This window comes from Hemiscyllium ocellatum, chromosome 9, assembly GCF_020745735.1.
Source record: "Hemiscyllium ocellatum isolate sHemOce1 chromosome 9, sHemOce1.pat.X.cur, whole genome shotgun sequence".
Lineage (NCBI taxonomy): Eukaryota > Metazoa > Chordata > Chondrichthyes > Orectolobiformes > Hemiscylliidae > Hemiscyllium > Hemiscyllium ocellatum.
Window position 1 is genome coordinate 81,208,972 of NC_083409.1, and position 24,860 is coordinate 81,233,831.

At 41.0% G+C, this 24,860-nt stretch overlaps 1 protein-coding gene across 1 annotated transcript; it reads left to right on the forward strand.

The window, feature by feature from the left end:
* The first annotated feature begins 2,603 nt into the window (after nt 1-2,603).
* zgc:113531 (uncharacterized protein LOC541359 homolog) lies at nt 2,604-24,737 on the forward strand. Its single transcript, XM_060830511.1, has 3 exons — nt 2,604-3,387; nt 15,978-16,107; nt 19,464-24,737. The coding sequence occupies exons 1-3, from the start codon at nt 3,001-3,003 to the stop codon at nt 19,643-19,645; spliced, it is 699 nt and encodes a 232-aa protein (XP_060686494.1). The 5' UTR covers nt 2,604-3,000; the 3' UTR covers nt 19,646-24,737.
* The last annotated feature ends 123 nt before the right edge of the window (nt 24,738-24,860 follow it).

Here is a 24,860-nt window from a genome sequence, read left to right on the forward strand (position 1 = left end):
GTGAAGAAAACATTTGCTAGAATGCTACCAGGAGTGGTAGGTTTGAGTTATAAGGATAGGTTGGATAGGCTGAGACTTTTTTTTCCCTGGCGTGTAGGAGACTGATAGAGGTCTATAAAAATGAGAGGAATAGCTAAAATAGATAGCTAACAGCTTTTCCCCATGGTAGGGGAGTCCAAAACTAGAGGGCATAGGTTTAACTTGAGAGGGGAGAAATAACAAAGGGTTCAGAGGGACATATTTTTCACAAAGAAGGTGGTGAGTGTCTGGAATGGGCTACAGAGGTAGTGGTGGAAGGGAGTATAATTTGTCATTTAAGAAACATTTAGACAGGTTCATGGATGGAATAGGTACGGAGGGATATGGACCAAAAGCAGGCAGATGGGACTAGTTTAAATTGTGAAAATTGAGCGGTGTGGACAGGTTGGCAAAAAGGCTTTTTTCCATGCTGTAGACCTCTTTGACTCTATTTTGTTTTCCAGCACAGACTCAGTGCCCTGAACTGAGGGGACTCTAAATCTCCTGGTTTTTTAAATTCCTTTTTTAATTTTTTTCTCCATAAAGAAACTTCCAGTAAAAGAAACAAATATCTTCCCTAAACGAAAGGGGAAAAAGACAAAGAAACTCTCCTCTTCAGTACCAACAGGAACACACAGACTGTGGCACCATCCAGTCCAGAGTCAGTTCCCTAAACTGAGGAGACTCTAAATCTCGAGTATTTTTTTAAACTTTTGCCCCACACTACTGCCTAACTGCGGTAGTGCTTATATTTTCCCCAGTACCCATAATGTGTATGTGCAGATGTGAGACACAGTGAAAGACAACAGGTATACAGATCTTTATTCAATTTCAGTTTGGAGATGCCAGTGTTGGACTGGGGTGTACAAAGTTAAAAATCACACAACACCAGGTTATAGTCCAAAAGGTTTAATTAGACGCACTAGCTCCTTCTTCAGGTGGTTGTGGAGAACACAATTGTAAGAAACAGAATTATAGCAAAAGTTTGCAGTATGATGTAATTGAAATTGTACATTGAAAAATACCTTGATTGTTTGTTAAGACTCTCATCTGTTAGAATGACCATGTTAGTTTCATTTCTATCATACATAAATCACAAATTTCAGGTTAACTTTAAAAATTGGTGTCAGAAAATATGTTGAAGGTGTTAGCCCCCTGTGTTCTCTGTCTGTGCCATAATGTTTAGACTGATTCTAATCTAAAAAATGAGTTAACAGAGTCTTACATGGATTCATGCAGTTTTTAAGCAAAGTACAATGTAACTCTGCAAGTATAAATTCACCCCACAAACGTATATGTGTATGTGTGTGTGTCAGGGGTGGGGGTTTGTGAGCGTCTGTGAGAGAGAGTGTATATGTGTGTGTATGAGTGTAAACGGGACACAGAATTTATAGCAAAAGTTTACAGTGTGATGTAACTGAAATTATACATTGAAAAATACCTTGATTGTTTAAGTCTCTCATCTGTTAGAGTGACCATGTTGGTTTCACTTCTTTCATATGTAAATCACAAAATGTGTATTAAACTTACATTCTCAGGTTAACTTTAACATTGGTGAAACCGAGCAGAGGCTACGGCAACAGATGAATGGGCACTGCACAACAATCAACAGACAGGAGTGTTCCCTCCCAGTTGGAGAACACTTCAGCGGTCCAGGACATTTGACCTCAGTCCTTTGGGTGACCATCCTCCAAGGCGGACTTCAGGACAGGCAGCAATGAAAAATGGCCGAGCAGAGGCTGATACCTAAGTTCGGTACCCATTGGGAGGGCCTCAACTGGACCTTGGGTTCATGTCACACTACAGGTGACTACCATTGCACTCTACACAAACACAGACACTCCTACATACACACACACACACAAAGGCACTCCTACACACACACAAAGACACTCCTATACACAGACACGCACAGTCCTACAGACACACTCCCACACTCACACATGCACCCTCCGCAGACTTTGACCCATTTACACTCATATACACTCTCTCTCACAGACGCTCACAAACCCCCACCCCTGACACACACACATACACATATACATTTGTGGGGTGAATTTATACTTGCAGAGTTACATTGTACTTTGCTTGAAAACTGCATGAATCCATGTAAGACTCTGTTAACTCATTTTTTAGATTAGAATCAGTCTAAACATTATGGCACAGACAGAGAACACAGGGGGCTAACACCTTCAACATATTTTCTGACACCAATTTTTAAAGTTAACCTGAGATTTGTGATTTATGTATGAAAGAAATGAAACCAACATAGTCATTCTAACAGATGAGAGCCTTAACAAACAATCAAGGTATTTTTCACTGTATAATTTCAATTACATCACACTGCAAACTTTTGCTATAAATTCTGTTTCTTACAATTGTGTTCTCCATAACCACCTGATGAAGGAGCAGCGCTCGAAAAGCTAGTGCTTCCAATTAAACCTTTTGGACTATAACCTGGTGTTCTGTGATTTTTAACCTTTTTTTATTGGTCCAGCACGTGCGAGGGGGTGGGGCGACTCTTGGTATCTGCAGTGACACAAGATAGGCAGGAAACTCAAGACAAATCGATAATCCGGGCGAAGAATCCCTCCCGCTGAGAATAACAATTAAACTCATGTCCTGAGCAGACATTGCAGCGTTAAGAACACGCTGGGGGCGGGGGGGTATAAAGGACGATCCAATAGGCATAAGCAGTGACTTTTGTTTTGCATTTCGTTTACAGCTGGAATTTGAACGTTTTGCAAATTCTACATTTACAACTGCTGCTGCAGTTACTCCCCTCCTCCCGAAATCCACAAAGATAGATCTCGGCGTTTTCCCAAAAGAGTTTTAAAAATCTGTTCGAGCATTTATTTGAAAAGAAAGTTTTTTTTGCAGTGACCGCCGTATCCAAACGTCTGGAAACGGAGACAGTGGAGAAGATTGGATCGATACAGCAGCATTCCTGCGCATTTGGACGGAAGGTGTCTCCAATCCCAGATGCTACAAACAATTCTCCCGCATCATTGCAGCCTCCGGATTTACAAGGAGCCACCGAGCAGCATGTCAGTGCAGGCGGGCCAGCTGCTTTTCTCCCTGCTCCTGGCACTGTTAGGAGGGCACAGCCTGGCATTCTCAATGCCCAGGACTTGCGAGGCGAACGGCAGGGTGTATTATGTGGGCGAGTGGTACACGCTGGAGTCGGATCCCTGCAGCCGATGCGAGTGCACGCTGGCCGGCCCAGTGTGTACCCCTCACCCCGAGTGTGGACCGCTGCCTCCAGCCTGTATCCATGTCAGCCACTACCCGAGCGCCTGCTGCCCCCGCTGCGAGAGGATCGGCTGTGAATACCGCGGAGCTGTGTACGAGCTGGGCCAGCACTTCCAGGTATCGAGAAATAGCATTGTTGCAGGGGACAGAGCTGGCATTTTGTTAAGGCGGACTCAGAAGCAACTAATCCCAATTAGATGATAAACTACAATCGGGATTCTCACAGAAAGTTACTTCATATCTGTCTAGCTGTTTCTGTTCCCTTTCTGGTCCACCACTGCTTTCTGGTGTTTCATATTCTCTCTCTGTCTCTTTCCGATTTTTTTTTGTGATATTACTTTGTTACATGACATTTTCGTCTCCACCCGATGCCCGGTCTTTGTCTAACCCTTAAACTCGCCAAATCCTTTGCGATCATCTTTATTTCACGGCTTCGTTTCTTGCTGTTTCTCCACTCCTCTGTTTAACGCTATGATCCGTAAATGTTCATTCTCCAAACTTTTGTTCCCGGTTTGTTTCTGTAGTCTTTCTTTCCGCAAGGCTGTGTAGATGTGCAGTCAGTTTAATCCCTTGAGCGCTGACAATGCTTTTCAAGAATATTCCACTCAAACAGGCTGCCATGGTTAAAATAAACTTTTCTGTTCATATCTACCACAGAAGATTTTGGAACAGCCGTATGGATAACAACACATAAGCATTCAATTAACTGTCTTCTCAGAAAGAATAGAGATATTTATTGTTTTGTGTTCACACTTAAAAGGGTTGTCTGAAATACAGATGTACTTCACAGGTAGAAGCACTTTGATGCAAAACACTATTAACTACACTTCAAAAGTACTCATCCTCTATAGAATGTCTCCCTCTTGACTCTGTACTCTCACCAGCTGTCCAATTTCCACTTTTCAGCAAATTCTTTCAAGATGTTATCATTTAGATTTGTGCTTTTGTCTCTGTCTGAATCTCTCCAATTCTGTCTCAGACTGTCCCTCCGACAACACCAAAATGGCTCCAACCAAAGTCATGAATGATCTATTCTGGTACCATCATGTGTCATAGCTCCTCATCGTTGTAGCCTTTAGCACAGATAAAAACATCATTTATAAAAAACTATCCATCTCCTCTTTCAATGTTTTCAGTGATTTAGCCTCCAAAATGCTATGGGGTAGAGAATGCCAAATATTCACTATTGTCTTGGAGAAGTCATCGAATCAGCGAGATGAACAGCACGGAAACAGACCCTTCGGTCCAACTTGTCCATGCCAACCAGATATCCTAATCTAGCTAGCACTTGGCCCATATCCCTCTAAACCCTTCCTATTCATCTATCCATCCAGATGCCTTTCAAATGCTGTAACTGTACCAGCCTCCACCACTTCCTCTGGCAACTCACTTCATACACGCATCACTCACTTGCGAAAAAGTTACCCCTTAGGTCCCTTTTATATCTTTTCCCTTTCACCCTAAACCTATGCCCTCTAGTCCTGGACTCCTCCACCTTATCTATGCCCCTCATGATTTTATAAACCTCTACAGGATGGCTTTTTGGAACAGCTTGTTATGGAGCCCACAAGGGAGCAGGCTATTCTGGACCTAGTGCTATGTAATGAACCAGACTTTATAAAAGATCTTAAAGTAAGGGAACACGTAGGAATCAGTGATCACTGATTCAGTCTGCAGTATGAAAGAGAAAAGGCAAAATCAGATGTAATGGTGTTACAGTTAAATAAAGGTAATTATGAGGGCATGAGAGAGGAACTGATGAAAATAGACTGGAAGCAGAGCCTAGCGGGGAAGACAGTAGAGCAAAAATGGCAGGAGTTTGTGGGTCTAATTGAGGACACTGTACAGAAGTTCATCCCCAAGAAAAGAAAGATTATCCGGGGAGGGATTAGACAGCCATGGCTGACAAAGGAAGTCAGGAAATGTATTAAAGAAAAAGAGAGATCCTATAAAGTAGCCAAGAGCAGTGGGAAATCAAAAGATTTGGAAGGCTACAAAAACAAACAGAGGATAACAAAGAGAGAAATAAGGAAGGAGAAGATCAAATATGAAAGTAAGCTAGCCAGTAATATTAGAAATGATAGAAAAAGTTTCTTTCAATACATGAGAAACAAACGACAAGCAAAAGTAGTCATTGGGCCACTTCAAACCGATGCTGGAAGCCTAGTGATGGGTGATAAGGAAATAGCAGGAGAACTTAACAAGTACTTTGCGTCAGTCTTCACAGTGGAAGACATGAGTAATATCCCAACAACTAAAGGGAGTCAGGGGGCTGAGTTGAGTATGGTTGCCATTGCAAAAGAGAAACTACTAGAAAAGCTAAAAGGTCTTAAAATTGATAAATCTCCTGGCCCCGATGGGATACATCCAAGAGTTCTGAGGGAGGTGGCTGAGGAAATAGTAGAGGCATTGGTTGAGATCTTTCAAAAGTCACTGGAGACGAGGAAAATCCCGGATGATTGGAAGATTGCTGTTGTAACCCCCTTGTTCAAGAAAGGATCAAGACAAAAGATGGAAAATTATAGGCCAATTAGCCTAACCTCGGTTGTTGGTAAAATCCTAGAATCCATCATTAAGGATGAGGTTTCTAAATTCTTGGAAGAGCAGAGTCTGATTAGAACAAGTCAACATGGATTTAGATTAGATTACTTACAGTGTGGAAACAGGCCCTTCGGCCCAACAAGTCCACACCGACCCGCCGAAGCGAACACCACCCATACCCCTACATATACACCTTACCTAACACTACGGGCAATTTAGCATGGCCAATTCACCTGACCCGCACATCTTTGGACTGTGGGAGGAAACCGGAGCACCCGGAGGAAACCCACGCAGACACGGGGAGAACGTGCAAACTCCACACAGTCAGTCGCCTGAGGCGGGAATTGAACCCAGGTCCCTGGCGCTGTGAGGCAGCAGTGCTAACCACTGTGCCACCGTGCCGCCCTTCTCAGGAAATTTAGTAAGGGGAGGTCGTGCCTTACAAACCTGTTGGAATTCTTTGAAGAGGTGACAAGTAGGTTAGACCAGGGAAACCCAGTGGATGTGGTCTATCTAGACTTCCAAAAGGCCTTTGATAAGGTGCCACACAAGAGGCTGCTGAGCAAGGTGAGGGCCCATGGTGTTCAAGGTGAGCTACTGGTATGGATTGAGGATTGGCTGTCTGACAGAAGGCAGAGCGTTGGGATAAAAGGTTGTTTTTTGGAATGGCAGCTGGTGACAAGTGGTGTCCCACAGGGTTCAGTGTTGGGGTCGCAGCTGTTCACATTATATATTGATTATCTGGATGAAGGGACTGGGGGCATTCTAGCAAAGTTTGCCGATGATACAAAGTTAGGTGGACAGGCAGGTAGTACTGAGGAAGTGGGGAGGCTGCAGAAGGATCTAGACAGTTTGGGAGAGTGGTCCAGGAAATGGCTGATGGAATTCAATGTGAGCAAATGCGAGGTCTTGCACTTTGGAAAAAAGAATACAAGCATGGACTACTTTCTAAACGGTGAGAAAATTCGTAAAGCCACATTACAAAGGGATCTGGGAGTGCTAGTCGAGGATTCTGTAAAGGTAAGCATGCAGGTTGAGTCCGTGATTAAGAAAGCGAATGCAATGTTGTCATTTATCTCAAGAGAGTTGGAATATAAAAGCACCGTTGTGCTACTGAGACTTAATAAAGCTCTGGTTAGGCTCCATTTGGAGTACTGTGTTCAGTTTTGGTTCCCACACCTCAGGAAGGACATACTGGCACTGGAACATGTCCAGCGGAGATTCACACGGATGATCCCTGGAATGTTAGGTCTATCATACGAGGAACGGCTGAGGATCCTGGGATTGTATTCATTGAAGTTTAGAAGATTAAGGGGAGATTTAATAGAAACTTACAAGATAATACATGGTTTGGAAAGGGTGGACGCTAGGAAATTGTTTCCGTTAGGCGAAGAGACTAGGACCCGTGGGCACAGCCTTAGAATTAGAGGGGGTAAATTCAGAACAGAAATGCGGAGACATTTCTTCAGCCAGAGAGTGGTGGGCCTGAGGAATTCATTGCCGTAGAGTGCAGTGGAGGCCGGGACGCTAAATGTCTTCAAGGCAGAGATTGATAAATTCTTGATGTCACAAGGAATTAAGAGCTATGAGGAGAATGTGGGTAAGTGGAGTTGAAATGCCCATCAGCCATGATTGAATGGTGGAGTGGACTCGATGGGCCGAATGGCCTTACTTCCACTCATATGTCTTATGGTCTTATGATTCTCAACAGGAGCGAGAGTGACAGGGTAGTTATTATGGGGGACTTTAACTTTCCAAATATTGACTCGGAATACTTTAGATAGATCAGCTTTTGTCCAATGTGTGGCAGGAGGGTTTCCTGACACAGCATGTAGACAGGCCAGTAAGGGGCGAGGCCACATTAGATTTAGTACTGGGTAATGAACCAGGCCAGGTGTTAGATATGGAGGTGAGGTGAGCACTTTGGTGATAGTGACCACAATTCGGTTATATTTACTTTTGTGATGGACAGGGATAGGTATATACTGCAGGGCAAAAGTTATAGCTGGAGGAAAGGCAATTACGATACAATTAGGCAAGATTTAGAATGCATAAGATGGGGAAGGAAACTGCAGGGGATGGGCACAATTGAAATGCAGAGCTTATTCAAGGAACAGCTACTGCAAGTCCTTGATAAGTATGTACCTGTCAGGCAAGGACGAAGTGGTCAAGCAAGGGAGCCATGATTTACTAAAGAAGTTGAATCTCTTGTCAAAAGGAAGAAGAAGGCTGATGTTAGGATGAGACATGAAGGTTCAGTTAGGGCACTTTTGAGTTTCAAGTTAGCCTAAAGACGTAAAGAAAGAGTTAAGAAGAACCAGGAGGGGACATGAGAAGTCATTGATGGATAGGATCAAGGAAAACCCTAAAGCTTTCTATAGGTATATCAGAAATAAAAGAATGACCAGATTAAGATTAGGCCAATCAAGGATAATAGTGGGAAGGTGTGTGTAGAGTCAGGGGAGATAGGAGAAACACTAAATGAATATTTTTCATCAGTATTCACACTAGAAAAAGACGATGTTGTTGAAGAGAATACTGAGAATCAGGCTACTAGACTAGACGGGATTGGGGTTTACAAGGAGGAGATGTTAGCAATTCTGGAAAATGTGAAAATAGATAAGTCCCCTGGGCCAGATGGGATTTATCCTAGGATTCTCTGGGAAGCTAGGGAGGAAACTGCAGAGCCTTTGGCTTTGATCTTCATGTCGTCATTGTCTACACAAATAGTGCCAGAAGACTGGCAAATGTTGTCCCCTTGTTCAAGAAGGGGAGTAGAGACAACACTGGAAATTATAACCAGTGAGCCTTACTTTGCTTGTGGATGAAATGTTAGAAAAGGTTATAAGAGATAGGGTTTATCATCTAGAAAGGAATAAGTTGATTAGGGATAATCAACACAGTTTTGTGAAGGGTAGGTTGTGCCTCTCAAACCTTATTGAGTTCTTTGAGAAGGTGACCAAACAGGTGAATAAGGGTAAAGCAGTTGGATTTCAGTACAACGTTTGATAAGTTTCCCCACTGTAGGCTGTTGCACAAAATAGAGAGGCATGGGATTGAGAGTGATTTAGCGGTTTGGATCAGAACATGGCTAAATGCATTACATTGAATTGAATTGAATTTATTGTCACGTGTACTGAGGCGCAGTGAAAAGCTTTGTCATGCAAGCAATACAGGCAGTTAAACAGCATAGATAAATAAATAATAGGTAAACAGCAGCAAAAACAAAAACATAGGTACAGGCGAATGTTAAGAGTTTGTGAGTCCATTCAGTATTCCAACAACAATAGGGTAGAAACTGTTATGAAACTGGCTGGTGCATGTGTTCAGGCTTCTGTACCGTCTCCCTGATGGTAGAGGTTGTAGAAAAATATTGCCAGGCTGGGATGGGTCTTTGATAATGCTGGTGGCCCTTGCTTGACAGCAGGCCTGGTAGATGGATTCTATAGATGGGAGGCTGGCCTTTGAGATTGTCCAGACCGAGTTCACCACTCTCTGTAACCATCTCCGATGTTGAAAGGTACAGTTGCCATACCAGGTAGTGATACATCCAGACAGAGTGTTCTTGATGACGCAACTATAAAAGTTGGCAAGGATATTCGCCGTCATGCCAAATTTCCTCAGCTGCCTGAGGAAAAAGATATATTGTTGGGTCTTTGTAACCAGTGTGTCCACATGAAGAGTCCATGTTGTGGATGACCACTCCCAGGAGCTTGACACTCTCCACTCGTTCCACCTCTGTTCTGTTAATGGGTAGGGGGAGCATGAGTAACATCCCGCCAACAGTCAATAATGAGTTCCTTGGTTTTGCTGGCATTGAGAGTTAGGTTGTTCTCAGTACACCATTTTTCCAGGTCTTCCACCTCCCGTCTGTAATCTGTTTCATTGCCATCTGAGATTCGACGACTATGGTGGTGTCATCAGTGAACTTGTAAATGGCATTAGTCTGGTATTTAGCGACATAGTCATGGATATACAGTGAGTACTGAAGGGGCTGAGTACACACCCCTGGGGGACTCCAATATTGAGTGTTAGTGAGGATGAAATATTGTCCCCAATCTTCACTGATTGTGGCCTGTGGGTCAGGAAACTAATAATCCAGTTTCAGAGAGTGGCACTTAGTCTGAGATCACTACGTTTAGTAATCAGTCTTGAGGGGATAATAGTGTTGAAGGCTGAACTGTAGTCAGTGAGTAGGATTCTTACGTAGCTGTTCTTGGTGTCAAGATGTTCTAAGGAGGAGTGAAGGGCACGTAATATGGCATCTGATGTGGATCTATTGGTCGGATACATTTCAGATTTAAATGGTGTCCCTTTATTTTGTAACTATATCCCCTAGTTCCTGATCCCTCAGTGGGGGGAACATCTTCTCAACACCTACAGTGTCAAGCCCCATCAAAATCTTGTGTTCCAATTCTTTTAAGATGTCATGAATAAGGGCCTAACCTGTTTAACTGTTCTTGATAAGTCAACTGCATTACCATAGGAATCAGCCTTTTGAACTGCCCTCAGTGCCGGTATGTTTTCTTAAATATTGAGACAAACCTGAACTCAGCACTGCAGTTGCAGCCTCACTAACACCCTGTATAGTTGTTAAAAGTTGTAACTATTTTTTAAACTCCAACCCTCTGCAGAAAAGATCAAAATTCTGTTTGCCTGTTCAATTACTTGCTGTTTCATGCACAATAATACCCGCATTCCTCTGTGCTACATCTTTTTACAATTTCTGTCCATTTTAATAATAGTTTGCCTTTTGATTCTTCCTAATAAAGTGCTTGACTTCATTTTAAACTCCATATACCAAGTTTTTGCCACTCATTCATCTTATTTATATCTTATGTGCTCATCACAACATGCCATCCCATCTATTTTTGTATTGCCAGCTAATTTGGGTACATTACGCTGTGCCCCTCCTCCATATCATTAATGTAGATAGTAAAAATTGAGCCCCTCAGACTGATCCTTGTGGTACTCCACTTGTTACATCTTTCCAACCTGAAAAAGACCCATTAATCCTGACTCTTTGTCTTCTGCATATTAACCAATTTTCAATCTATGGAAGGTCAAGTCCATTATCTTGGTCTCCAGAAGAAACTTTGTACCCTGGAGACTCCTCCTACTCAACATTACATAAACTTGCAATATTTTAAAATCAGGAACAATACCATGCAAAAACATATGGTAGGCCAATAGCAGGGAGACAGGAAGTTTTGCATGCTTTGAGTTGAGATTACTGGTTTGTTGCTACTAATGTAACCATTTTAAGTAACTTGTTTTCCAAAGTTGTCATTAGAATGATTCTTATTCTTGGCAAATATTATGGAGCCTGAACTCATAACATTTTGTATGATTTCCAAAATAGCAGTAGAAAGAGTTCTATTGTATTTGATGTCCATAAATCAAAGGACATTACTTCCAGGAATTTTTCACAAAAGTTTTGAAAGGCAACAATTTGAATTGGCTAATAATCCAAGTCAAAGCAGGTGGACTTAAATGCCTCAATCCATGACTTTTGTATTTTTTGTTTTATAGTTATTGTGTCAGGTTGGCTCAGAGCTATTGGTAGAGCTTTTTGCCTCAAGTAACATGAGGCATTGCTCTGGTTTTATTGTGAATTTTTTTCATTCTGGATCCATTGGACTATTTAGACACAGGATGTCTCGGGGTAAAAACAAGGACCGCAGATGCTGGAAACCAGAGTTTAGATTAGAGTGGTGCTGGAAAAGCACAGTAGGTCAGGCAGCATCCGAGAAGCAGGAAAATCAACGTTTTGGGCAAAAGCCCTTCATCAGGAATGGAGAGGGTGGAGAGATAAATGGGGGGGAGGGGGAAGGGGGGAGCTGAGGAGAAGGTAGCAAAGAGTACAATCAGTGAATGGGGGTGGGGATGGATGTGTTAGCTCAGAGGTTGTGGGGGAAGTTAGCAGAGTGAAACTCACAAAATATTTTCAGAGACTAAACCAGTTTTGGAGTTGGTGAGCAACACTGTTTCCCATCAAAAATTGAGAACCAGCAAATCCATTGTCTTTAATCACAGTCACTTCATCCTTTGCTTTTATCACTATCTAGGTCTGAGCAAATTGTTTGTAACCTTACCCACCATTTGATCCCTGCTGAGCTTCTGACTCCATGTCTGTTCAATCAGCAAAAGATTACCTCCTCCTTCTCTGTATCATCACCTGACTCAGCTCTTCCCATGGTCCCTCTATTCCTGAACGGAGGGATTGAGTTATAAAACTAGTCTGGATAGGCTGGGACTTCTTCACTGGACCGTAGGAGGTTGGGGGGGTGACCTTATAGAGGTTTATAAAATCATGATGGGCATAGATAAGGAGACTAGAAAAGGGCAACTTGTTTTACTCAGAGAGTAGTTAGTGTATGGAATGAACTGCCAGAGGAAGTGGTCAATGCAGGTACTGTTAAAACATTTCAAACACGTTTGGATAAGTACATGAGTAGAAACACTTGGAGCGATATGGCCAAACACAGGCAGGTGGGACTAGTTTAGTTTGGGAACATGGTCAATGTGGACTAGTTGAACCAAAGGGTCTGTTTCTATGCTTAACGACTCTGTGAAACCTTCATTCATAGCTTTATTACCTTCAGGCTTGACTATTATTGTGGTTTCCTTACTGGACACCTGTTCTCTACCTTCATAATGTTGTTTCCTAATTTACACCCAATTCTGTTCACCCCTCTACTTGCCAACCAACACTGGCTCCCAGTTTGAAATGCAGCAGTTTAAAAATTCTCATCCTTACTTTCAAGTTCCTTAAATTGTGTTTTTTTAAACACCCACCCTTCTGGTAAGATTAGAATCAACTGTCTCAATATTCTGGCATGTGGTAGTGTCAAATTCTATTTCATAATGTTCCTGTGAAACATAATTCAGGCATCAAAACAAAGCAAATTGAATTTATATTGCAACTGTCTCTTGGATGTTCCAAACAATTTTGTAGTCAATGTAATACATTTGAAGTTAAGTTAAAAATATCAGACACAATAAGAATGTGGGGGCCAAGGCGGCAGCAACGAACTAGAGTAGGCTGTTAATTGTTGAAAGCGTTGACATTTTTACTGTAACTGTAAATTTTATTATCAGAAGGTGGCTCCTGGCTCAATATTAGTAAAATCAGTGTTAGCTCAGAATGGCTAGTGTCAGGAACAGGTGGATCAACATAGGATGGGAGATTTTTTTTTCTCTGAGAGGATGTGAAATTCACTTCACCAAAAAACAACGAAGGCAGGGTCATTGAATAATTCTAAGGCAGAGGTAGCCAGATTCTTGTCAAAGAGTAAAGTAGGTGGGCAGAAAAGTGAAGTTGAGGCTATAATCCGATCAGCTCCAATCTTATTGAATGGTGGAGCAGGCTCAAGAAACCTTCTCCTGCTCCTAATTTGTAAGTTCACGTGCACTTTCATAAAAGCAGACTTTCATCCCTTAAAACACTTGGTTAACAAAAGTATCAATCTCATTCAAAATTAATAATCTATGAAGCATCAATTAGCATTTGAAGAAGAGTTTCAAATTGTTATATAAAAGATTTGACTCTAACTTAAATTCATCCACTAGTCCTCGACCCTTCAATTAGCAAAAGTTGTTGCTCCCTGTCTATACTAGTTATTTGCCTTAGTATCTCTTAAACTTCACTGAAATTAAACTTTTCATAGGTTCCAGGGAATTCAACTCAAATTGTTGCAATCTTGCTTCATAGACTGGAGTCTAGGTATCATCCTGGTAAATCGGTCATGTTTCCTCCAAGGATGATATATCTTCCACAGGTGGGGAACATGGAATGTTCACAGTACTCCAAACAGTCTTTAGGCTTTAGTATAACTTTCACATTTTTATCCTCCAGATAAAAAGACCAACATTCAATTAACACTGATTATTTGCTGCACCTTTTCATAATATGTTAATCCATTTATATGGGACCCTAAGTCTCTGTGGACCTCCAATGTTATAAGTTTCTTTTCAGTAAAAGGCTCTCTGACTTACCTATTTAATTAAAACATTGACCTGACAGTTGCCTACACTGAAATCCATTTGCCACTGTTTCGCGGACTTGCTTATTTTATTAATAAAACCTTATAATTTATGTTTCTATATACACTGCTCATACTACCACCTACTTTTGTGTCATTGGCAAACTTGGCTAAATAGCTTTCTAGTCTGTCAGTAAGTCTTCAGTAAACTCGGTGATGTCCCAAAACAAATCACTGCAGGCTGACAGCACACCACTAGCCAGCTCCTGTCACTTGGAGGATCTTCCCAATATCCCTAGTTTCTGATTGTTGCTACTCAATTTCTTTATCAGGTCAATAATGTGCCTTCAATTCCACGAGTTCCAATTTAGTTTAATATCATCAAATGCCTTCTGGAAGTTTGCATATATAACATTCATTTGCACTAATTTGTCCTGTAATTTAGTCAACTCTTCAAAAGGTTCAGTCAATTTCAACGTGAATATCCTATCCTTTACAAATGAATATAAATTTTTTAAGTGTTCAGTACTCTATCCTTAAATATAGACAAATACTTTCTAACAATACAGTTAATGATCTGTAATTCCCTGTTATCCTTCTCACTTTTCTCCAATAATGGAGTAACATAATTTTGCATCTAAACGAATTGTTACTAAACCAAAAAATCTTTGGAATACGGCAACAAGGGTTTTCATCTGTTTGTTTTTTTAAACTCTTGGGATGGAAACTGTCTAGTCCGAGGAAGGTGTGACTATCTAGTGCCATTATTTACTCCAATGCTAAAATTTTGCTTAAGAAGCAGCCTGTTAGCTTCAATGACTAATGTTTAAGATAATGTGATGGCAAAGTTTTATTTCTGATTTGACTTAAGTAAACTTGTCCCTCTGAGTGGAAAGCAATTGCAAACCATCACTGAATAAAACACCAAGAAAAAATGGTTCAGTAAACTGCGATCCAAAGACCTTCGTTTGGGCAGGAAACTCATAGAATAGAATTATTTTGCTTATGTAATCTTGTTAAGCTTCCTTGGGATTTTCAGAATGCCACCACCTTCCTGTACTGCAAATATTAATGTAAAGTAATTATTCAATGTTTATCATTTCTTTTGTTTTCATTGACAATATCACTAGGCAGTTCCTGATCATCCTGTATTTCCTAAATATTATTGTAAATGCGATGAGCCTTTATAGCTATCATGCAACAATATTTACTTAAACTGTAAGATTTTACTTGGGAGTGTGAAGTCCCAGATTGGGTATTTTTAGGCAATCTGTTCAAATATGTGATGGCACACTTCTGGAGTAGGCGGGACTGGAAACCTGGCCTTCTAGCCAGAGGTAGGGACACTACCACTGCACAGAGTGGTAGATATTTTTAAACAATTTGTTCAGATATGTTATGAGCAGGTGGGATTTGAAACCCTACCTCTTCATTCCAAGGTAAGGACACCATCACTGCACCACAAGAACCCTGAAGTCCAAGAATAAGCTGGGAAAAATGTGCCAGTGAGGATAAGCGTCAGAAATTAGATCATACGTAATGGTTTTGAAGTACCTAGTTACATTCAGATGAGTTTGGACAATTCCCTCCTATTCAAATTCTACTCAAGAATGGACACCTAGCCATGAGTGCAGGAAATTGACATCTGTATTAGCCCCCCCTTCGAATGGCCCACCACACAACTCTGCTCCACTGCAGTCATTATGTTTTCAATGCCCCAAGTAAGAGTACAGTTTTTGAAAAATGAGCAATTTTCAAGGATTCTGATGACTTGCCTGGCTGTATCTTACCATGGGATCCACGTTCAGCCTTTTGAAGATTGGCATTGCTCCATTCACTTGACATATTGGCTGCCAGACAAAAGCTGAACTTTTAGTTTGAAGATTGACTTAGACAACAGAAAAAATGAAATTAGGATGCTTTTTTAAAAAAAATACAAAACATTGTGGCAATCTGGAGCTCTGATTTACCAAATGTTTATGGATCCTAAGAGTCAATTGATACTTTTAGGACAGAGATTAGTGTAGAGTTGACAAACTATCCTGCTGTAATAGATGTGAATGGTAGAACATTCTTGAAGAGCTGAATAGCTGACGCTTGTTTCAAATTTCTTGCCTTTAATTCATTTTATGACCGATTGCTTGCAAACCTTCATGTGAATATATTCATGTTGTATTTCAGCCATCAGAGTGTGAACAATGTACCTGTGACATGGATGGCATTGCACGCTGTCTAGTCGCTGATTGTGCTCCACCTGCATGTGTTAATCCAGAGTATGAGAAAGGAAAGTGCTGCCCAGAGTGCAAGGATGGTAAGATTTAAAAATTAATATAGATCACTGAATGGGAAGACATTGGAAATTATTTGGTCATGTGGGAATGTTTTCCTAATTGAAGTGCCGGTTATTTTTTTACTTAACTGCAGAGATATCTTGAGGTGAGAGAAAGGTCCTGCAAATCCTAGATTAGACCATTTTGGAGAGACTTACTCAGTTTTCACCACTAATCATTGTCATTCTTCCATTTCATCTCTCAATGCAACTGCATTGTAGCAAATGCCTGTACCAAATGTCATTGTTCAAGACATAAAACATTCCTTCTGTCCGGTAAAGATTTAGCTAACATATGTGGTGATCATGGAGCAGTCTGTTTTATTTGGGAAGGACAAATACAGATTAGAATCAGCTTTGCTAAATATTGCTATTTTATCAGCAAATATGAATGTGCGTTGATTTTGATTTGACCTTTTTGACTCCTGCTTCCCTACTACACCTCCCACCTTGATCTCTCAGACTGCTGCATCCCCACACAGCTTAGCAGGAACTTTGCTCCTGACTCCTGAAAACCTTTTGATCATCTATAAACTCAAGTCTGAAGTGCAGTGTGGTGAGTGCAGCTTGCTATGATTCTGTGTCAGCACTTCCAAAACAGACTAAATAGATAAGGCGCATAGGAAATGCCCATCCAAGTCACAAACCATCCAGATCTGGCAATATATTGCTATTATCACTGCATCAAAATCCTGGGAACTGTGCCTCATCAGTTCTGTGGGAGTACCTTCAGCACACGGATTGTAGTGGTTAGGAAGGTGGCTCACCATTCCTGTTTCTATAGTAACTGAGACAGGCAATAAATTCCAGCAGCATCCATATACCATCATTTGTTTTTAAATGTCCTATACGCTAATTGTGTCAAACCTTGTCCTTTTTCTTTCTGGTAGAGAAAACTGATTGGGTTGATACTTGGGATGGAGTTCATTTAACACAGTGCTGGGAGAGGGGCGTGAAGGGGGGAATTGCATGGGTCTGCTTCTGCATTTGACCTATTGTTTTGTTTTGGAGAATAATGAGAGATGCACTGCTTACCAGCATTTTGTATTTTAAGTACAAATGTGATGGACAATTCCTGGTCTCAATTTCTCCCTTTTTAAAATATTTTAGACAATAGACAAGAGACAATAGGTGCAGGACTAGGCCATTCTGCCCTTTGAGCCAGCACCACCGTTCATTATGATCATGGCTGAACATCCTCAATCAGTATCCTGTTCCTGCCTTATCCCCATAACCCTTGATTCCACTATCCTTAAGAGCTCTATCCAACTCTTTCTTGAAAGTATCCAGAGACTTGGCCTCCACAGCCTTCTGGGGCAGAGCATTCCATACACCCATCACTCTCTGGGTGAAGTAGTTTCTCCTCAACTCTGTTCTAAGTGGCCTACCCCTTATTTTTAAACTCTGCCCTTTGGTTCGGGACTCACTCATCAGCGGAAACATGCTTCCTGCCTCCACAGTGTCTAATCCTTTAATAATCTTATACGTCTCAATCAGATCCCCTCTCAGCCTTCTAAACTGAAGCGTATACAAGCCCAGTCGCTCCAATCTTTCAACGTAAGATAGTCCCGCCATTCCATGAATTGACTTTGTGAACCTACGCTGCACTCCCTCAATAGTCAGAATGTCTTTCCTCAAATTTGGAGACCAAAACTGCGCACAATATTCTAGGTGCAGTCTCACCAGGGCCCTGTACAGCTGCAGAAGGACATCTTTGCTTCTATACTCAATTCCTCTTGTTATGAAGGCCAGCATGCTATTAGCTTTCTTCATGGCCTGCTGTACCTGCATGCTTGCTTTCATTGACTGATGTACAAGAACACCTAGATCTCGTTGTACTGCCCCTTCACCTAACTTGACTCCATTTAGGTAGTAATCTGCCTTCCTGTTCTTGCCAACAAAGTGGATAACCACATATTTATCCACATTAAACTGCATCTGCCATGCATCCGTCCATACACCTAGCCTGTCCAGGTCACCCTGTATTCTCCTAAAATCCTCCTCACATTTCACCCTGCCACCCAGCTTTGTGTCATCAACAAATTTGCTAATATTACTTTTAATACCTTCATCGATATCATTAATGTACATTGTAAAAAGCTGCGGTCCCAGCACTGATCCCTGCAGTACCCCACTGGTCGCTGCCTACCATTCCAAAAGGAAGCCGTTTATCACCACACTTTGTTTCCTGTCAGCCAACCAATTTTCAATCCATGTCAGTATTTTGCCCCCAACACCATGTGACCTAATTTTGCTCACTAAGCTCCTATGTGGGACTTTATCAAAGGCTTTCTGAAAGACCAGGTATACTACATCCACTGGATTTCCCTTGTCCGTCTTCAGAGTTCCATCCTCAAAAAATTCCAGAAGATTAGTCAAGCATGATTTCCCCTTCATAAATCCATGCTGACTCTGACCTATCCTGTTACTGTTATCCAGATGTGTCATAATTTTCTCTTGCATAGGTCTCTTCCTGCCTTTTATATACACACTTTATTTTATTTCTTTGATGCATTCACTATTTCTTTGTGTGCCTGTCTGAAGTAACCATTAGCTGAAAAATGTATTGCTGGAAAAGCGCAGCAGGTCAGGCAGCATCAAAGGAGCAGGGGAATCGATGTTTCGGGCATGAGCCCTTCTTCAGGAATGAGGAGGGTGTGCCAAGCAGGCTAAGATAAAAGGTAGGGAGGAGGGACTTGGGGGAGGGGCATTGGGAATGCGATAGGTGGAAGGAGGTTAAGGTGAGGGTGATAGGCCGGAGAGGTCGGGAAGAAGATTGCAGGTCACCATTGCAGTAACCATTACTTTGCTTAACAATCTCTCTGCTTGGAATATTGGTTCCATTTTCTATTTTTTTTCCTCATCCTCCAATTTAATTTCTGATCTTATTAAATACAGGGCAACCACAGTGTAGCGAATTCATTCATTTAAATGGGAAATTTACCTCTCCGGCAGCCTCAGTCCCTGGTTCTGGAATGTTCCACGTAATAAGTTGGGAACACGGTAAACTGCGGGTAACTGAAACCATGGTAACCGGATCCGTGGATACAAAGGTCGCCCTGTACTTGCTTCTCTTTTCATTTTTCATGCTGAGGAAGTGCAATTAGGCCCTGCCCAAATTGTTAAGTTCTACTGATTGATCCTTTTGTTTTATGTAGAGTCATAGAGATGTATAGCTTGGAAATAGAACCTTCGGTCCTCTCAGACTTTGGTATTTTTGCTTTTCTGGCTTTAATTCTTTTAAGTGTTGCAACCTGATAACTTGATTCCTTCATCTCCAATCCATAGATCCACACTGAATAATTTGAATTTTTTTCTCCACTATTTCAAATTTTAAGGTCCAAATTGTTACAGCGACTTCACGCAAAGTCATGTCATCCCAGGAGGGACAACTGTGTGGGTTGACAAGTGCACCAGCTGCCACTGCCATGATGGTCAGGATGTTGGTTACTGGGAAGGCAATCGTGTAGCCAAGTGTGTGATGGCTCCTAATTGCATTTTGAATGATGATCAGAATTAATGAATACAAGACTGTAGATAGTATTGATATTTTTTGCATCTCCTCAGTTCCCTGATATATACTGAAGGATGATTGATGTTAAAAAAAAGCCATGAATCTATAAATGTAAACTGAAGTTTAATGAAATACACAATTGTACAGTAGATTAACCTTTCTTATTACAATGGTTCTGTGGATTACTTTTTGTCCTTAGGCTCCATGATCGTTAGTTATGGTTTATTTTTAATAACAGAGCATATTTGCATATAATAGGAACTGCTCAATGTATTACATTGTTAATGATACCAGGAGGGGGAGAGAGAAATTATCTTTCAATGTGAGATTCATAACTCACTGTTAAATTGATTTCATTGGACGTAATATAGAATATTTTCTTTAAGTTCTGTTGCTTAGAAAGGATTAGAATAGCAAATTCTGTTGTTAAGTTAATGACTATTCATAATTTTTTCCACGTATGGAAGATCCATTAGCATTTTAAATGCCATCAGAAATGTGTTGCAATTTCACCATAATTCAATTCTTCCGGCTGAGTGATTCTTCTCAATAAACCTGCCAGTGTGAAACAAATAAACCCCCAACTGGAACCAAAGGTTTTGTATTCCACAATTAAAGTTGCTACCACTTTGAAGTCAAAGGAATTAATTTTTCAACACCACAATCTTTTTCCCAACAATGATCAATTATTCTCTTCCATGTTTTGAGTGAAGAATTTAGGAGCATTCAAATAATAATGGACAATAAAACATCCAACTGTCCATGCCTGTTCCACAGACTATGATGTCTGGTGCATCACAATACATACACTCCCCATTTTACCCAAAAAGCAAGCTAAACAAAACCTAAGCCAATGTGGGAAAAACAGATGTGAGAATGTCCTCTTTGTACATCTCAAGTGATCAAAATAAGTGCAGGAGACCAATCTGACCCTGATAAATATTATACAGTAATTACCTTCTTTACAAGGTGATCTCTAGATAGGAACAGATTCAAACTTGTCTTTCACTGCACAAACCAGTAGCCTGTTGTAAAAGTCCACTTTTCTAGGTTTGTGCGAAGATTTGTAGCTCGGGTGCTCGTTGTGGTTCTGTTCGCCGAGCTGGAAGTTTTTGTTGCAAACGTTTCGTCCCCTGGCTAGGAGACATCATCAGTGCTCTGTAGCCTCCTCCTGTACCCAATATACCAACCACTACAGCGGACAGCTGAAACTGACACCCGGAAGCGGAAAGGACAGACCACTATAAATACCGGAAGAAACATCAAAGAAGCGCTTCGCAGGAGGCTCCAGAGCACTGATGATGTCTCCTAGCCAGGGGACGAAACGTTTGCAACAAAAACTTCCAGCTCGGCGAACAGAACCACAACAGTCCACTTTTCTCTTAGAAAGGCATCGTCTTCTGACATCTAACCTTACTCTGTCTTTATGTTCACCTGCCTCTCTTCCAACCTGGTTATCTGCATCAGATGCTCCCGATGTGGTCTTCTCTACATTGGGAAGACCAAACGTAAACTAAGGGAACATTTCACCAAGCATCTCAGTCAGGCACACATGGTCCGACCGAACCTCCCAGTCACCGCCCATTTTAATTCCCATTCCCTTTCCAATATGACCATCCTAGAGGAGGCCAACACGAACCAAACTGCAAATTGGAGGAACATCACCTACTGCCTGCACAGCCAACAGCCTGGAGGACTCAACATTGAGTTCTCCAATTTCAAATAACCTCCCTTCCCTTCCCCTCCCTTTCACTCCTCCTGGCCACCTACCAGATTCATTCCTCCCATTTACCAACCAGGTCATACCCTCTGCCTGTCTTCATATGTCCCCACTTCACCACCCTGCCCCACCACCCCCTTTATTTGCAGCTCCCCGTATATGCACCCCCAGTTGAAGAAGCGTTACACCTTAAACACCAACTTCTCCACCTTCTGCTGCTGCTTGGCTTTCAGCGTTCTTCCAACTTCCTGCCCGTCTACTGTCTTTGTGTAACCCAAGCCCCAACATACTTAGTTGAAGAACCTGTCTAGATGTAACAAACTCCAGCTTGCTTGGAGTTTCTTCCAGATATGATTGATTAGTTCAGATGGATCACTTTTTATTTCATAATTGAGGATAAAGGTGTCTGAGAGTGACCAATATAGCAGCTGATCTTCATTTCAAGCTGAAACAAAGTTTAAGGTTCAATAGTTGTGTAATTATTGATTTGGGACCAGTTCAAGCTTCCTCTTGTCAATCAGTATTTAAGTTAAAGTCAAAATTACTTATAAATGAGATTTGTGCATCTTTTCAATCAACTGTTGACATAATGCAATGGATATCCCAATGCAATGATCATAATTTACAAACTGCAAATTTACAGTATAATGGTAGGCATTTAGTCCAGTGTTCTTAAGCTGACTGTTATAGACTTTTGAGTACATGTTCAAATATTTCAAAGGGTGACAAGTGCCGTTCCCATTACCATACCATAATTTAAGACAGTTCGTTCTAGACCCTGACCACCTTTTGGTGGAAAAATGTCTTCACAACTCCTTTCTAATCCTGCTACCAATTACTTTAAATTTATGTTCTGAATTATTGACCTCTCTGATAATGGAAATTTATTTTGTATGTACTCTGCCTGGGCTTCTCATAATTTGTACACCTGTATTAAATCCTTGGAACTCCTGTTGCAAAAAATAGAATGTAAACCTATGCAAATTTGCCTCATAGCTAAAATGCTTCATTCCTGAAAACATCCTCATAAATCGGCTCTGTAACCTCTTTGATGTGACCACATATTTCCTGTAAAATGTTTCTGAAAATTATGTTGCACAGAAATATTAGATTCCCTACAGTGTGGAAACAGTCCACACCAAACCTCCGAAGAGCAACCCTCCCACACTTATTTCCCTCTGACTAATGCACTGAGCACTATGGACAATTTAGCATGGCCAATTCATCTGACCTGTACATCTTTGGACTGTGGGAGGAAACTCATGCAGATAGGGGGAGAATGTGAAAACTCCACGCAGACAGTTGCCCAAGGCTGGAATCGAACCTGGGACCCTGGTGCTGTGAGGCAGCAGTGCTAACCACTGAGCCACCATGCCACCCCATGTCATTAATTAATAGGTTCTTGGAGAATTTGAATCAGTGGAAATGTGCTATATTATCAGGCTGGGGATATATTTTGTGGTTAACTCATATTATATTGCAAGACTTTACTGTGAAGTTACCAAGAAGTAATTTGGGAAACAATCAGCTGGAGAATTGTGCACAGAATCTTTCCTGATGAAGGGCTTTTGCCTGAAACGTAGATTTTCCTGGTCCTCAGATGCTGCCTGAACTGCTGTGCTTTTCCAGCACCACTCTAATCTAGAATCTGGTTTCCGGCATCTGCAGTCATTATTTTTACCGAATTGTGCAAAGAATACCAGGAAAATTAAAAAGTAAACAAGGAATAATCAAGGGTGACATAGGATTAGAGCAGGTCAGCAATTATGAATAGCAGGAGTTGAAGAAGGAATGAAGAGGAATATGAATACTGCCCAGATATCTTGCATCCACTTTAATGGTGGATAATGTTGCTCTTCAATAGCACCTCAGTACTGCACTTTTTTTCAAAGGCTTTTTAAGGCTCTTGTGACGCAGTGATTGCACCTCTATCTCCTGAGTTCACGTCCCATCTATTCTAGAGCTATGTCATAATATCTCTGAACAGGTTGATTAGAAAGTATCTAGATCTCTACTCAAGTACCTTGAGTGAGGATGAACCTACAGTTTTATGACTTGCAGGCAAGAATGCAAATCTTGAGCCAAGCTGACAACAGCAGAGAAAGTTTCAGAATGAAGGAAGTGTTGAATTGAACCTGAAATAAAGGCTTGTGAGAGGAACAGGGATGCTTCCATGTAACAATTAGACTGTTGCACTGTTGATCATGTCTATCTTCTGTTATGCATGTTTAAAAGTAAATGCTTTTTATTTACACAAAGAGAAAACACAGCAACCTTCAGATGTAACTTTCTTTCTGCTTGAATGACCCCATGCATATTTGCTGATACTGATTGCTTACAACTGTTGGAAGACCATGGAAAGAAACTTACTGCTAAATTAAGGATTTACTCACCAACACTTCTTTCCCATTGCTGCACAGCAAGGGGACATGGCTTACAAACAACTAGGTTGCCCTGCAGATAGCCTGCCTTTCTGAAAATTATGCATTTAAAAATTCTTGGCATGCATTATATCCACTCTCTGCACCAAATGTGGAACGTTCATTGGACTCAGAATGGAGGCAGTCTTTCATTGCATTTGGGATTGTAGTCAATAGTTTAGATACAGAAAACATCATTGTCACATTCCTGGTTAAGTATCCATTTCCTGGTTAAGGATCTTCATTTAGGATAGTTATAGCCAGCAGTCTTTACTGCAGAAAATCCCATGAACCTAAATTCCACTACTTGGAAGAAGTTATGTTTCTGAATGGAAACCTTGATAAGAGAGATTGCAAACACAGGAAAGGTGATTTTAGAAATTAATTTGTGTTAAATTATTTATTTTGTGTCACTTCTATTGAAACCTTATTTTAACGTATCTTCAGGATACAAATAAATGAGATGGCGACGAAAGTGTTTATCATAACTATTGTGTTTTCACTGGCTTCAGTTATCATCTTTGCTAATTGTTTGTTGATATTGATTGGTAGTTTTGTACTTCCTTCTTATGCGTTGTTTTGCTACCTGCTTGACCTGCTTGATATTTGTTCATAAGTTCCCAGTATAGTTGCATTTATTTTTGCTTTTTATGATAACTATTAATGTTCAGTCTCAATTGTGTCATATTATGATTCTGCAGCATAATCAAGACTACATCATAATTACTATCTGTATATATCACATGACTGTCATATTTACAAATCAAATTATGGATTGCTAAGGGAAATCATTACAGATTAGGAATTCTCGAATTCAGTCCAATAGTGATCTCATGAAAACTGGACATGCAAATATTGCTTGGCTCCAAGATAACAACAGGGTAAAAAATGAGGTCTGCAGATGCTGGAGATCACAGTTGAAAATGTGTTGCTGGTTAAAGCACAGCAGGTTAGGCAGCATCCAAGGAATAGGCAATTCGACATTTCGGGCGTAAGCCCTTCATCAGGAAAGCCCTTCCTGATGAAGGGCTTATGCCCGAAACGTCGAATTGCCTATTCCTTGGATGCTGCCTAACCTGCT

Coding starts and splice junctions, on each gene's coding strand:
- zgc:113531 (XM_060830511.1), top strand. CDS start 3,001: ATGCTACAAACAATTCTCCCGCATCATTGCAGCCTCCGGATTTACAAG. Junction 3,388..15,977: donor AGCTGGGCCAGCACTTCCAG/GTATCGAGAAAT, acceptor GTTGTATTTCAG/CCATCAGAGTGTGAACAATG. Junction 16,108..19,463: donor CTGCCCAGAGTGCAAGGATG/GTAAGATTTAAA, acceptor TCAAATTTTAAG/GTCCAAATTGTTACAGCGAC.